The 16,066-nt window shown below is 42.1% G+C and overlaps 1 protein-coding gene across 1 annotated transcript in view; it reads left to right on the top strand.

The window, feature by feature from the left end:
* Positions 1-6,330, top strand: part of SEPTIN8 (septin 8) — a 60,849-nt gene extending 54,519 nt beyond the window's left edge. The window contains exons 9-10 of the mRNA XM_083181941.1: positions 740-930; positions 5,852-6,330. Coding sequence (XP_083038067.1) covers positions 740-930; positions 5,852-5,855 — 195 coding nt within the window. The 3' untranslated portion in view covers positions 5,856-6,330. The remainder of the gene's footprint in view (positions 1-739; positions 931-5,851) is intronic.
* The last annotated feature ends 9,736 nt before the right edge of the window (positions 6,331-16,066 follow it).

Genomic DNA, 16,066 nt, shown 5'->3' with positions numbered 1-16,066 from the left:
GTCTCATGAGACTCTGCCAGTGTTGGGGCTCTTTGTTTTGCTGAAAATGCGTCTTATGCTGCGTACACACGTTGAGATTCCCTTACTATTAGACTTAAGATTCAAGTGCTATGTAATCTTTGCTATCTCTGTACTATTTACATACAATTCATACAATCTGCATTAGATTTGCACTATATAGTCATTGCTGCCCTGTCTATCTGGGGTTCGATTTGTGCTGTCACGGAGTGCGCTTCGGGATTGCAAGGTAAAAAACCTGTGCGGTCTGCATCCGATTTTGACTATATAGTCAAAATCTGATGTCAAATCTCACCGTGTGGACACAGCATTACACGAAAATGTGATGCAATAAGGATGCACTACTTGACTAGACTGATAAATTTGAAATATATATTGGTGTGTGAGAATGTGTAACCATACACCTGGGGACACGATCTCCTGGCCCGCCATTCTGCCAACTGAATCTATCAGCAATCTGACAAGGAAATAAATCCTGCAAATCCCTGATTCCTGCCAGGATCGGAGAATCAGGGGGGATCGTGGGATTGCTACAATACACCTTTTGAATCTGCATTGTGTAACAGCTTTTGTTCCATACCACATTCTGTTGTGATTCATAAACACACCTGTTCTCAGACAGATACAAAAGTGTACAAAATTAATCGGCACAGTCTCCTGTTGTATCATGTTGCTACTCTATTAATAGCTATTAAACACACTTATTTAATGTCTGTTACAGCTGCAAGACCAGTTTTCACATCTGAAGAGGGTTCACCAAGATGAGACCCGAAAACTGGATGACAGGAGGAAGGAGTTAGAAGAAGAGATGAATGCTTTCAACAGGAGGAAGATGGCAGTGGAAACCTTCCAGTCACAGACATTCCAAGCAACTTCCCAGCAGCCCTTAAAGAAGGATAAAGACAGAAAAAAGTAAGTGCTTAGGAATCTGTGTTTTGTGTAAATCTAATATTGATTTTTTCATAGCAGTCATTTGTTAAAGGCATATCTGCATTGGACCAAGCTGTCCCGAAGGACCATATCCATGGTAGTATTGTCCTCTCCACTATCTCCTTCGTGCAATGTAATGTATAGGGAGGCTATATATATATATATATATATATATATATATATATATATATATATATATATATATATATATATATATATATATATATATATATATATATATATATATTGGCTACATGGACAGTTGAATCTAGCCATCATTATTTTTAGATATTGTAGAAAATATCAAGACTCTGATTGCTGTGGGCAACAACACCTTTTTAGTGGTTATTTGATCCGGTTTTTGCACAAGTGGGCTATCCTGGCAACACCATAATGGGATAGTTGTCAGAGGATGTTCATCCTTGGGTTTTATCACTGACAATATGGTTTACCAAGCTATATAATAAAATTACCTGTTTTTTGTTTGTTTCATGTTAAGAAAGTGTATGTTTTCATTCTTGCTATATTAGCGCTTGCAGTATAACGGCACAATGAGATTTTACCTGTGAGTAAAGCTGGTCATATACTTACAGATTTATCTGTCTGGTGGGAGCAAAAATCTGTTAATTTGGCATTCACTTCTAAAACCTGGAAAATGGTCAAAAACTAATGTTTGTATTTTGTTAGGTCGAATTGAGTTAACCAATTTGTCTGAATGGCCATTGTATGTTTCCAGTATTGAGCAGCAAATGTTCGATGATCCCATACATTACCAGATTTTTGTTCTCACCAGATACGTTGGATGTGTACCCAGTTTTAGTGTGACTATATACCACACTTCTGGTACTTCCGGACTCTGGTGAGATCGGGCAGCAAGAGGGTGAATATCATTGCTGCAATTTCTATGCTGTTGCAACAGCATCTATCTCTTATACCCCTTAACACCAACCTAAATTCCCGGGTTGGGCCTGGGAACAACCTACGACTAGCGCTGGCGTGAAAGGTTTCTGGGCCAAATTCCCAGGTAAATTTGATAGGATTTCAACCCTGCTAGCTAGTAGTGTTGTTCCTGCGACCGGCCCGGGTTACTGGCTGATGTGAAAGGGGCCAACCCGGCTTCTACTTACCAGAGTTGGTCTGCGGAGTCTGAGAGAAGGCGGCAGCCTGGGTGCTGGACCTGGGGGATACCGTCCATGTGTGAGGGTGGTGTGGGAGGTCAGGCCTGTGGTGGGCGTGTTCCAGTCAGGGGGGGTCCGGCCTGTAGCTGCTGATGGAGAGCGCTGAGTCGCTGCCAGCAGTAACGTCTCCCGATCCTCCCGCCACTGGGGGAAGCTGCCGGGTGACTGATGGGTGTATTTCCACCCTGGGCCAATCCCTGGCCTGACCCACCAGCATCATTCCACTCACCCCACCTCCCGCCCCCTCACACCAGAAAATGCAGGGACTTGGCTGTTGCCATGATCCAGGGACCGTATTCTGGGTAAGTCCCTGCGTTTTCTGGTGTGAAAGGTGTATACATTGAATTGACCCCTAAATGTTCAGCAAGGTGTCCTAAGAAGTAGAACGGTTTCTCTAAATGGAAAGCTCTCATTGTGCAAGAAGAAAGGGACCTTATCACGGACGGAATAAAGAATATATCCTGTTGCTTTAGGAAAAATTATGGTGTCAAAAAAAGTTAAAATTGAATTTAAAAACCTGTTGTAATAGATTTGATAAAATTACTGCAAATGCTAGTTAAAAATGATTGCAACAGAAGTTCATATAAAAATATAAACCTATAAAACTAAAAATATCATTTTTCATATATCTAAAATTTTAAAAGCAGCCAATTATATTCTATATCTCGTTAATCAGTGTAATAACCATCTTGTAGTTTAACGACATCTGCTACTAATCAAATGGTTATAGTGTTAAAGTAGGGGTTATTAACTTTGTATCTGATAATGTACTAGTTCTGGGGTACACTCTTCTCTTGTTCACTTCCTGTCCAGTAGTGGCCAATCTGTATTCTCTATGGGCAGCTGTCATCAGGCAACCAAATGCGACATCTGATTATTGAGACACACACGAGAGGTGCGGGTTTGGTTTAACTTGGATTATGTTGGCTAATATTAATATTGATGATTCATGGTTTAAACACTGCACCCAATTTCCTGACCACTTCTGTGCACAGGGAATACCTGTAAAAGAATCTGTTCCCGGGGGGGGAGGGGGGGGGGGGGGGCTAATATTGGCTTCATCTATTTTTTACAGCTCCTTGTGTTCTGCTGACCTAGATCTTTAATGTTGCCACCACTAATGCGCAGGAAGCTTCCTATCCCCTAGTGATCATGGTTTGTGTTCTAAGCACTCTGCTCTCCTATGAACAGTCTAGGACAAACGTGTGCTCGGAAGCAAATTGTACTTGAGCAGCAGTTTCTTAAGCTGTGTATATGAGGATATGTATCTGGAGTGTAGAATGCTGTTATCCCTAGGACATAACTTGCTTATTGAGGAAGGAAACCTGCTAAGTGCATGTGTAAGGGAGGACCGGGATGACCGCACTATTCTCAGAATGTTCATAAACCCTCAGACGGGCTGTTTCCTCTTCAACAGCCAGAATAGGGTTGTGACAGCAAATGGTGAATGGGGGAAGGGATTGTCTGCCTGTATGGAGCATGTGGTATATACAAACCTATTGATGAATGCGGCCTCTGTGTAATGGGCCTGACCCTCTGTAGACATTTCACACAAAAGTTGATGAAGAAGTGGATTTCAATTTACAAATATTCAGTCACTTATAGCCTATATTTTATTTATTAACAGTTTCTTATATAGTGCATACATATTCCGCAGCGCTTTACAGAGAATATTTGAACATTTACATCAGTCCCTGCCCCAGTGGAGCTTACAATCTGTATTCCCTACCACATGTACACGCACACAAAGACCTCTAGGGTTAGTTTTTGTTGGAGGCCAATTAACCTACCAGTATATTTTTGGATTGTGGGAGGAAACCGGAGTACCCGGAGGAAACCCACGCAATCACGGGGAGAATATACAAACTCCGCACAGTTAGGGTCATAACTAACTACCACCACGTACGCTTCCTTTTCATAACAGAATGGGGGTAAGTGTGGTTTTGCTTTAACAGAATAGAGCGTTAACTTGCTTCTGCAAGTTGTATAGCATTTCACTCTAAAATGACACGATTCTGTTTTCATAAAGGGGATTTTCCAAAAATTTTTGCATTAAAATAAAGGGAAATGGAAAATGTCCTTTTGTACTGTATGCTTTGTGTAATTCTACTTTTGATATCTGCAGTGACCATTGCTTTTCTGCTTTTGTATTGTGGTAAGTACATTGCAGTAGGGTAATATGCATAGATGCCCTTTTTGGTAAGCTGGCAAATGCACACAGTGTGCACTGCTCCATTATTTCCATACTGATTGGCTACAGTACTTACACCTCTGGTTACACACATCTCTAAAGAGGAGGCACTCAGTGTTTTCTGTGACCATTCATTCATTCATTCATTCATTCCCATTCTTGCACGGGTGTAATTGGCTGCTATGAACGTTTATGCTTTCACTCTGGGATGGAGCCCCGATGCCAACCTTATGAGTTTGCTTTACACTCTATTTTCTCCTTTGGTTTACGCAAACAGCCAACATTATATTTAATATTTTATTTGTTTGAGTCTAGCAGTAAACTGGCAAGTGGGAAATCCTGACTTGGAGCACAAATAGCTGCAGAGCAGACAGGAGTCCGATGCATGGTGGGCAGCTGCAGCAGGCAGTCACAGCTTTTAGGCCAGTGGTTAGGGAACTCGGTCCTCATTACCCCACGCAGTGCAGGTTTTGCAGGTCTCCTCACAGAATCACAAGTGAAATAATTATCTCCACCTGCGGACCTTATAAAATGTGTCTGTGAGTAAATAGTACACCTGTGCACCTGCTGGGTTACCAGCAAAACATACACTGTGTGGGGTAATGAGGACTGAGTTCCCTGACCACTGGTCTAGGGACTATGCAGCCTGCATCCAATTACAGTACAGGCACTGGAGTGTCGACTTTGTGGCTGATCATGCTGGTCGGCTTGGTTTAGCCTCAATTACAGCATAAATATATCCAGCTAGTGGGCGGACACCGTTTTGATTGTTTTCTGTGATCAAAATGCATCTTTACATAAAAGTAAAAACCTTATCCCACTGCAGTTAGAGGATGAGGCCCAAATTCTTGCTCTGGGACAAACGTGTTGTAGCCCCTCTAAAGGCACATTTGTTGCTCAGTTATGTGATTAAGGGAATCCTGTTCCATAATGCGACCATAATATCCACACAAGTCGGTGTTTAATATGCACTTGGCAAGGAATCCCTCTGCATAGGAGGTCTTATTGCTTTTACCCATGACATCGGAGAACACCTCAATGTGCGGCTGTACCCTAAGGTACTATAGAGCCAATCAGGTGGGTGCTAAAGATAACCGCTCTTGTTAAAACTCATGCTGTGTACACACGGTCCGATTTCCTTTTCCGATGTTGACGATCGGCATCGGATCTGAATCTGATGCAGATCGCAAAGGGTTTTAACCCTTGCGATCCCGATCCGATCCGCGTTCACGTATCGGAAGCCAGAAAGTCTTGGCTGCCTTGTCTATATAGTGCAGATCTTCACTATATAGTCAAGATAGGATGCAAATCGGATGTGCCTTAAGATCCTATCCACGATCCTAAGGCACATCTACCGTGTGTACACACCATCAGCGTGATGATGCCACCACGTTGTCACCAGATTGCACTACCGTTGCCCAAATATCCATGTTCCATTTGGTTTGATCTGTTTTATGTTTACTGTTTTGAACTTATTTTTTCTTCTTTTAAATATATACATCCGCTTTATTTTATTTTTATTTTCTTTTTTCAGTTAAGATGCACAGACTTACATGTCAAGAGGGGACTTACAGGTTCATGTCATTTATTTGCATGAATTCTCACCATGCCATCCTTCTCTCCTAACATTATGTGAGTGGACCAAAGCATACAGAAACCCTGGATACTACAAAGTTTACAACCTAACCAGTTATATTAATATGTGCAGGTATAATGTGAGTCTCCTTCATTCTATAAGCTTGAAGCTTTCTAATTATCTATGCAATACCAAATGTTTATTTAATGTTCTAAATATTGCATTTAATATGTTCATAGAAGGTGTCAGACAGCCATGTTATGTTGCTATATTAGTTACTGACGGACGGGGATAATATTGACAATTACTTTTCTGTTTTATTGCTGTTTTGAAAATGAAGTCTGGAATGAAGAGAACACTTGAGTACTAATACAGAAGTCCCAGTATTTTATTCCCAGGAGTATAATGTACAATAAATAATGGCGGTTTCAAGTCTTCCTATATCCAACTATGTTTTATACATCCACTAATTTTAGCCAAAAAATAGAATTTAGCCTTCAACTTAATTTTACTATTGCAGTTCACTGCGTTATTGATAAGGAGGTCAATAATTAAGGGGGGGGGGGGGGTAGAACCAGTGAAATGTCACACTGACATATTTACCATTTTAATATCCATTTTTCACTGTTAATTAAATTATGTGAATTAAATATATAACCTTTTGCCATAAAAAGGCCAGTGGTCTGCATAAGACAATTTTATTTAGCATGTTACACTTTTTTTTTTTTTTTTTTAATCCAGTTTAAGGCACCAGCTAGACTGTGATAGTAAAGGAGTTTAAAGTTTGGCTCCTAGATATGAGGAAAGGTTGTAATATCCAGGATAATGAAGGGCCTTCATTACATCCCTGGGCTCAATAAACTTTATTTTTCTAGGGTCACCGTGATTGGCCTGCAAGCCGCGGTTAATAAATAGGTCTGTGAGATATTGCTGAGAGGGTGTGAGCAGTAGGACCAATCCTAAGCCTCAATCAGACACTGCTTTTGGATTGGATCTTCAGCTAACACCTTCAACAGCCAATTTAAAGAGAACGTAAATGTTTGGCCACTTACATTGTCATGCAGCTTTCAGATAGCCAATGTAACCAAATGTTGTTGGGTCATTACTTGTGTGGTGTACTTGAAAGTATTCAATGATATATGACAATCTGCAAAAAGAAAGTAGTTTTTACTTTGTGTCTAAATTTAATGTATAAAGAACTGTCAAGATATATTTTGTTATTGGTCTGTAATACTTCACTTTAATATTTAAGCTCCTTTTTATAAATAAAAATTATGTAGTACAAAAATATACTTCTATATATATTTTTGGTCAATATATTGGTTTATAATCTATGTATTTCAAGAGTTTTTACCAATCTATAAAAAGTTCCTTTTTAGAAGTACGTACCTAGTTAGCTCCTTCATGACATATGATCTATAACATTTTAATGAAGCGATTTTGTATAATATCACTTTTTGAACCCAGTTTACACTCCTATGTAATTTTAGATTCTTTGTAAAGGTATTTGCATATAGTCCTTTGGATGACAATGTTATTTACTGCTAGATTTAATGGTATTTTGTGTAGATATGTACAAGGAAAACAGCCCTGCGTGTTTTTTTCCTTTTTATTTTGTTTCATTTTCCCTCTACAAAAGGGCATTTCAAGGGAGAGTGTTCACCTAAAACAAGGTGAAGGGAATTAGTTTATTGGATAGAGGGTAACATTAGTTGATGGTTTCATTTTTAAGTAGAGATGTGCTTGTCCGGATTTACCTGGAATTCAAAACAGGATCTAATTGGCTAGCCGACTGTCACATGTTTTGGAGCCAAAACATGTGACAGTCGATCGCCAATAAGTTCCCGTTTTGAATTCCAGGTAAATCCGGACAAGCACATCTCTGTTTTTAAGAGATTGTGATAAGCTAGCCTCTTATTTTGGAGGGTTAGATTTGGGAACTTTATATATGAAGTGTCTTGTTTGTAGACATTCGTATTGCTGGGATAAAACATGGGGTACCTGAAACACAACGTATTCAATTCTCAGGCAGGCCATAGGCCACCATAATGTCAGTTGTATGACATATCTAGTCCTTGGGCATCCAGGTGAACCTACGCCAGCGTTATGGCTTTCCTTAGCAAATGAAACTTTAAATTAAATGTAAATATTCATTGGTGGTTTGTTTTATAGCATAGCAATTACGAATAGGATTTCAAATGGAGGCTTTAAGGTAATAGCATGCTGGGTTGGGGCGGCTGTGGGATTTTAGCCAATTATGTCCACTTTGGCCTTGGCATTTAGCCACTAGATTTAATCTGGTTTTCGGGGCTTGTAAAATATTGGCATACGACTCTCAGGCTTTTACATTTAGTTTGTTAGGGAAGATCTTTTTAATCTGTTCTGTCTCTTTTAAATCTAATAAGTGTGTATTTTTAATTATAATTAATTGTACGGTATCCTAGTAAGTTAGGTGATCTAGTGCTAATACCACAAAGCATGTTTTACTGGGATGCAGTCAAAATCCCGACATATAGAATGTACAGGTGAAACAGTCAACATGACTTTCTGTCGACAGGTCGCGAGGTCGACATGGGGTTTTTTCACTCTTTTTTGACCCGACATGTGCAGACAGGCGGTATTTCATGCCCTCCCATCCACTAGGGCAGGGGTTCCCAAACTTTTTTGAATCACGGCACCCTAGAGCATCAAAATATTTTTAAGGCACCCCTAGGCTAAATGCTTCTTATCGAGAAATTCAGAAAAAAAATATTAAATGAAGTGCATTGAGTTTATATGTCACAGTTATCTGCTGAGGGACAGGATTTGCTTCTGTTTGTCCACATATATTATGATTGGCAGCCACAAGCACTGGTTTTGCCTGGTACATTGACCATAAATAATCTGAATTAATCCTTGTCCACCAACCCAAGGCACCTCTGCAAGTGTCATGAGGCACCCCAGGGTGCCTAGGCACACAGTTTGGGAACCACTGCACTAGGGCGTGGTGGAAAATAAAACAGTGTGCGAAGCGCAGCGAGGCACCGTGCCCGAAGCATAGGGAGTTGCGAAGCTGCGGTTCACTTCCAACTGTGTCCATGTCAACCGTGTCGACATTCGGTTAAAGAAAAAAACCCATGTCGACCTGTCGACAGAAAATCATGTTGACTGTTTCACCTGTACATTCTATATGTCGGGATTTTGACCGTCGGGGGTTTCATACCGAATCCGTTTTACTCATTTGAAAAACAGCATGTTCTTTGCAACCATATGGGGACAGAAGCACATTGCCTCTATTGAGCACAGCTGTAATGCTGTCTTATTGTGACCCTCTGCAGACACTGCTGTGATGTTCCAGCATACTTGTCAGCTATAGGGGATTTTTGATCTATCATTTATTAATCTATTTACATAGTCTCTAATGGTCATAGCAGTACCAGTGTTCACCATCAAGTCCCAATTTTTCTGATTCATTTTTATAAAGTTTTTTCCAAAGTCAGGTACAGCACAGACTGACATCACTGGTCCGAATCGGAGTACTATAGGTAATAATTACAAGGCATCAAAGGCAAACATATGGTATTAATGTTGTATACCAACCCCCGCCCTGCTTTTGATTTACTGCTGTCCCATTTGTAAATCTGCTAGTCTGTAATTTATCAAATAAAGCACATATGTTTTTTCCCCCACTAAAGCGGTGTACACACGGGCTCGGGCTGGGCAATTTTTGACTAAGCGATTCGACTTGGTCAAAATCATGATGTAGTTAACCCTTTGAGCAGGGATGGGCAACACCAGCCCTCCAGATGTTAGTGAACTACACATCCCAGGATGCTTTGCATCCTGGGATGTGTAGTTTACTAACATCTGGAGGGCCGGTGTTGCCCAGCCCTGCCTTTTGAGTGTCAAGTGAATTTGTCAAAAATTGGTGTGAAAATTGCCAAGCAAACCTTTTGGTACTTGTTTCCTATCTGGGCGCCCACTAAGTTAATTGCGCACCATGCTATTCTCCGTAGAGAAATGCGATTCGATTTCCCATAGGAAACAATGTTAAATGGCTCAATTTAGCCAAATTATCATAGGAACAATAGTAAATGGGCCAAAAACACCCCTGAACATTGAAATGTCCCCCCAAAAGTAGTTGACGCCACCCCGCCATCAACGTGAACCCGAAGCGTGGCGAGCGCAGCGAGCCCGCGAGGGGCGGCGGTACGCGTCCTCCGACCTTTTCATGCCCTACTATCCACGTCGGCGTGGAGTGAGAATAGAATAGTGTGGCGAGCGCAGCGAGCCACCGAGCCCGAAGCGTGGCGAGCGGCCGCGGATACCTTCACAGGTAAACGCGGCCCTTCGCGGGCTTCCCAGGTGTCCGCGTCGCCCGCGAGGGGACGCGTATAACTGTGTAGGTATCCGCGTCCCCTCGCGGGGCTCGCTGCGCTCGCCACACTATTCTATTCTCACTCCACGCCCTAGTGGATAGTAGGGCATGAAAAGGTCGGAGGACGCGTACCGCTGCCCCTCGCGGGCTCGCTGCGCTCGCCACGCTTCGGGTTCACGTTGATGGCGGGGTGGCGTAAACTACTTTTGGGGGGACATTTCAATGTTCAGGGGTGTTTTTGGCCCATTTACTATTGTTCCTATGAGAATTTGGCTAAATTGAGCCATTTCACATTGTTTCCTATGGGAAATCGCATCGCATCGTTCAATATCGTGTATGTGTACGATGCGATGCGATCCGATTTCATTACGGTGCCGTACGTAGAAAACCTGGGCGCCCAGATAGGAAACAAGTACCAACCTTTTTTATTCATCATAATGACCTGTAAAGTGTACCTTTTTTATATGCATTTATATAAAAAATGTGAGCGCCGCTGGCATCTTTAGCGGATATCTTGCACATTTCTCACAGATGTTGACACGTTTTGCCGCATCTCACAGATGTTGGCATTTTTAGCAGATATTTTGCGCATTCAAAAGGGTTAAGCTTTCGTAAGTAGACTGCGGCCATCCAGGACCACTTAGCCCGTATGTACAGCGGCTAGTCAAAATTTACTTGCCTGCACAGTGTTTTGGCTGGGAAATGGCGGATTGCTATCGCCCGCAGTGCACACACAGGTTGATTCTGGCTAACCTAGGTGACACTGACTAGTCAAAATCCCCTGGCCAAATTGCACCGTGTGTACATAGCTTAAGATCAGGATGTGCTTGCAGGATTCAGTACGGTTCTCTAAGAAGCGGTTTAATATCAGAGATGAGTTGGGGTTCCGCTGACCTTTTTACAGAACTACAATGTAATGCTAGCTTCATAAGGAATGGCTGCTCTATACCTGGCTTCCCAACATTGCCTAGATTCCTGCTATCGCCTCAAGCATGTCTGTCAGATATCCATATCTGACGCTCCAAATTCGGAATGCCCATTAATAAAGGGCTCTCCACTAAGTTAACATTTACCTTTCAGAGTATGGGATAGAAGTGGATATGAAATGTACAAGGAATTCTAACCTGTTGGTTGCTTAGTGATTATTGCCGTTTATCTAGATCTAACATTATTATTCTCTGAGGGGCTGAAGAAGGCACAGGTGAGCTTTGCAGCTTGATCACAAGGTTGATGTTACAGGAGGTTGAATACCATACTGCACACTCAGATACAGATAGTATCCCTTATCTGCTGTGCACCAAACATTTGAATCAGATTATCAAATACATTCTTTTTGGTGTCTCAGTATACGCAGTTTGTGTTATGCACAAAATGATGTAGAATTGCCCTCAGGCGGTGTGTGTGTGTGTGTGTGTGTGTGTGTGTGTGTGTGTGTGTGTGTGTATATGACACACATACATTTGGGTGCCGCCTCCAAGATTATTTTTTATGGTATTTTAAATAGGCATACTTCTGGTTCATAAGCAATTCAGATATGGGAGACTCTCCTTGTACTGTAAATCAAAACAGAGCTTGTCAATAATACCTATGGTATATGTTCCGTTACAAGTAATAGTAGAAAAGATGCCTCAGGATCCCAATTGTTCTCCACAAATATGTATAATCCGTGTCTGTATGTAGTGTCCAGTGAGATATGTAAGATAAGCGTCTGCTGCAATGGCTCCTGCATATGTGCGCTGCAACATGTGGTACTTCTGTTACAAATGGTTAATGCTTTCACTGATGTAACAATTTTTTGTTCTTAATTTGTATTGCTATGTATTCTAATGCTACGACTGTCTTACTATGGCCAAACTACATCCCTTCTTTGAAAGTACATAAACATGTTTTTTCTTTCCGGTCTTCGACATTGATTTTATAGATTCTGTTTTCAAACTTTGTTTCAGGCCTTTTTTCACTTTGTATTTTGTTTTTATTAAATTTCACTTTTTATTTTACATTGTGTTTTGTGTTTTATTTCCATTGCACTTCATGTAGAAGTTTATCGCTAGTTGCCTCTTTATAGCAAGATGTGTTTATTGTCTCAAGACCGGGGCTAACTTACAATGATCATTTGAATGTTTTTGTACTACATTTACTTTATATCCCTTTTACACCAAAAACGCAGGGTCGCACCCGGGTTTTTGATCCCTGCTTCAAGCCTGGTGCGACCCGGCGTTTGCTACATTTTACACCGCCTACAGACCCCTCCCACCGCTTGGAAATAACTTCCTCTCCAAGTGCCGATCGGCGCTGGGGGCAAGCCCAGCAAAAAGCTAATCTGCTGGGCTGCCCCCGAGCACCCCCCCCCCCCCCCAGATCTTGTCCGGGAGGTGAATGGATGCCGCATCCATTCACCTCCTCCGCCGCTGCTGTCTGCAGAGTATCGCAGACAGCAGCGCAGGCTGTGTGTGCCCCCCATCCAACCTGCGGACGCTGCGGTCCGCAGGTTGTTTGTCCCCCATTGATGTAAATGGGAGCCGGGTCGGATGACCCGGCATACCCATTTACATCACCCTCTACCCAGGTCCTACCCATGTTCTAACCAGGTCAGGACCTGGGTAGAAGTCCCGTGTAAAGGGACACGGCGTGTCCCATTTACACTGCCACTGACCCGCCGAGGACCCGGGTTTTGCAGCGGTGTGAAAGGGGTATTAGCTAGGTTACTACACTTTACTTTTATGTAGGTATACATTATATTTTTTAAGTTGTGAACATCTACTTTTATGTGCATAAGTAAAGGCCCCCATCCACTAGTGCGATTTGCCCACTTTTTATACAATTCCGACGCATTGCTGCAACAAATTTGCATAAAAAGTGACTCATTGCATATGATTGCGATGTGAGGGGCGTTTCTGTGCGCATCGCAGCCGCAGATCCTACAGACTACCATGAATATTTGCTGTAGCCCCTGCTAGGATCACATAAGATACATTGTATGCAAAAGGCCTGTATATCCTGCCACTGGGTGAGTTGGTGGGGTATCGTGTGCAATACCATGCCCTAATGGATGGGGGCCTTACGGGGGAAGGGGGGGGGGGGTGTGGTGGTTGTTGTCTGTTTTCATAATCCATCCCAGCATCTTCATCCAATGTGATAAATTTTTTTATTTTATTTTTTTACAAAATGAGGCACATTTTCATGCAAGACCAGAATAACTTTTTGTAGTGTTTTTTTAATTGAAAGTGGAAACTAATAGCTGAGAATTCAAAATAAGATAATTACTCTTTTTGGTACTTGTTTAGTTTCACGGCGGCCGATGCATCGGATGCGATATCAGCCGATGCGATTTTTTTTTTTTTTTACCTGTTCATAACCCCACTATGCATGGAGTTTATTTTATATAGTGTGGCGAGTGCAGTAATCTGCGTCCCCTCGCTGCGCTCGCCACACTATATAAACTCCACTCCATGCGTAGTGGATAGTGGGGTTATGAACTTGTAAAAAATCTCACATCCGATATCTCGGCCGCCGTGAAACTAAAAAAGTACCCTCTTTTTAAGCAGACTGCTAGGATGAGCCCGTTGTTGGCATTCCACTTAATGTAAATATTGCCTACTGAGGAGCATACTTTTAATTGTATACAATTTACATAGTAATTTTAGGCTGAAAAAAAGAGGTTAGTCCATCGAGTTCAACCTATCTAACTTGTAACTACTGACTTGAGTAAGGCATATCTATAGGATTCCCTTAGTGGCCAAAAATGCATCCAGTTTTGATCTAAAGTGAAAATAAAATGCTCTGAAAAATCAGCTAGGGAAGGAATCTCAGAATAGCAAATGTGCGTTAAAGCCTACCACTCTCCCTTTTTCAACTAACATCCTTAACGCATATTAACTTAGCGTGTCCGTACACCATCTGTAAAAAAAATAATGGTACTTATGTATTATCTGGGCTGCCGATTTTTTGATTGTATGCCTTAACTTAAGGCATACAATCAGATGCGATGCGACGGTATTCTGTGTCCCCTCTCGGGGCTCGCCACGCTTCGGGCTCGGTGGCTCGCTACGCTCGCCACAGGTTTATATCCAACTCCATGCCCACTTGGATAGTAGGGGTATGAAAAGGACCCCTTTTCCCATTGAATTCCATGTTAAAATGGACTCAGTCCATTTTAACATTGAATCCTATGGAAAAATCGGGTCCATCGGATGCGATGGACCCGATTTCAAAATCGGCAGCCCAGTTAGTACATAAGTACCAAAATAATAATCTCCCAGCACACTGAATATCTGTAACCAGATCTTAAAAACCACATGATGGTAGATTCAGAGATCTTGGTTGCATATATTTGCTAATACATAGGTAAGCCCCAAGCCAGGCCTCAAGGCTTCTGTGTATTGTGGGTTCCTATTGCTATGTCTAGGTTCGGGATGTTGCACCCTAATAGATCAGCATAAGCCAGACAACTCAGAGCAGCATGCCAGTGGAAAACAAAGGTGTCCATAAGAAGCCAGAGCTTGCACGAAAAGTGATCCATGTGTTAGTGTGCTACCTCAGAGTCATCAAGCCACACCGATCCAGGGACACTGCTCCCCAAACCCATGTTAACCCCAGTGTGGGTCCTATAGTTAAATATGTATATTTAAGTAAGAGCTATTATCATGTGCCTCTATACTAAAGAGCTGCCTACCTAGAGCAACCCCATAATACTCCATGTGGCATTTATGGGACCAGCACCACCTCCGAATGTTAGCTCCCCTCTGCCTCTTACAACAGACCTATGTACTGGCAGATGCTCAATCAGTTTAGTGATATCACTTGTTCCCCTTTTCCACTTGCAAGCCGGGTCGCACCCTGGATTTTTGTACTCTGGTGCGACCCGGCTTGCAAACACTTTCCCACTGTTCCGACACGTCATAAAGCCGAGCAGGTGACGTCACCGTGAGGTGGGGTCGGCACTGGGAGACTAGTATCTCACAACAGCAGCTTCTGTTTTGCAGTGAGCAGGACCCAGATCGAAACGACCCGGGTTACCAGTTTCCACTGCCCCTGAACCCGGGAGCATCCTGGGTTCAACCCAGGTCACTACCCAGTTTGGGGTCAGATTTTACGTTTCCACTAGCAAGAAACTTTTTCTAGTGCAAAAGGGGTATTTGGTTCTATTTAATAACCATATATAATGTCTTGAAACTCATCAGTGACCGTAATAGACAGTGACTCATTTAAAAAAAAAAAAAAAAACAACAATGATTCTCCCTTCAATACAGACACAAAAATATGAACAGAATGGTCCAATGGCGCAACTCGGGAGCTGCCCAGTGGTCTTGGTTCTAAGGGTCCCTCACACCCCGTCACCAACACCTTATAAACAAAAATTGAACCTGACCTCTCTGGCGCTCCTTCCTGAAAATGGGTGTATCTGGGGTCTCCCCCGTAAATCAATGGAGTATAGGGAAAAGAGGAAAAAATGCCAATGGTGAAGCAAGTTTTACACAATTTCCCTCTTCCTTTAATTTCATACAAATATGCTAAAAACATCAATTTCATAAAATACAATTACATAAAAAATGCACGAATAATACATGTGAATACAGGATAAAGTGCTATGTGCGGTGGTGGACGTTTTCTGTTATATCCAATAGGACCAAGTCTGATAATTACCGGATTCGTTGGGAACTGGGGATCAGTCAGTTCCAATATAGGTATAACACACTTATGCAGTAGTGTTAACACTGTTAACTCCTCCGGCCTCAGCGGCTTGCAGGGTCCTCCGTCCTCCGTCTGTTCACAGCACAATTTCCATAAGTCTGCCAAACACTTTCACCAACGCGTTT

This window comes from Crinia signifera, chromosome 4, assembly GCF_055691185.1.
Source record: "Crinia signifera chromosome 4, ASM5569118v1, whole genome shotgun sequence".
Lineage (NCBI taxonomy): Eukaryota > Metazoa > Chordata > Amphibia > Anura > Myobatrachidae > Crinia > Crinia signifera.
Note: the sequence above shows the minus strand (reverse complement) of the source record. Positions and strands in the feature narration are given on the sequence as shown.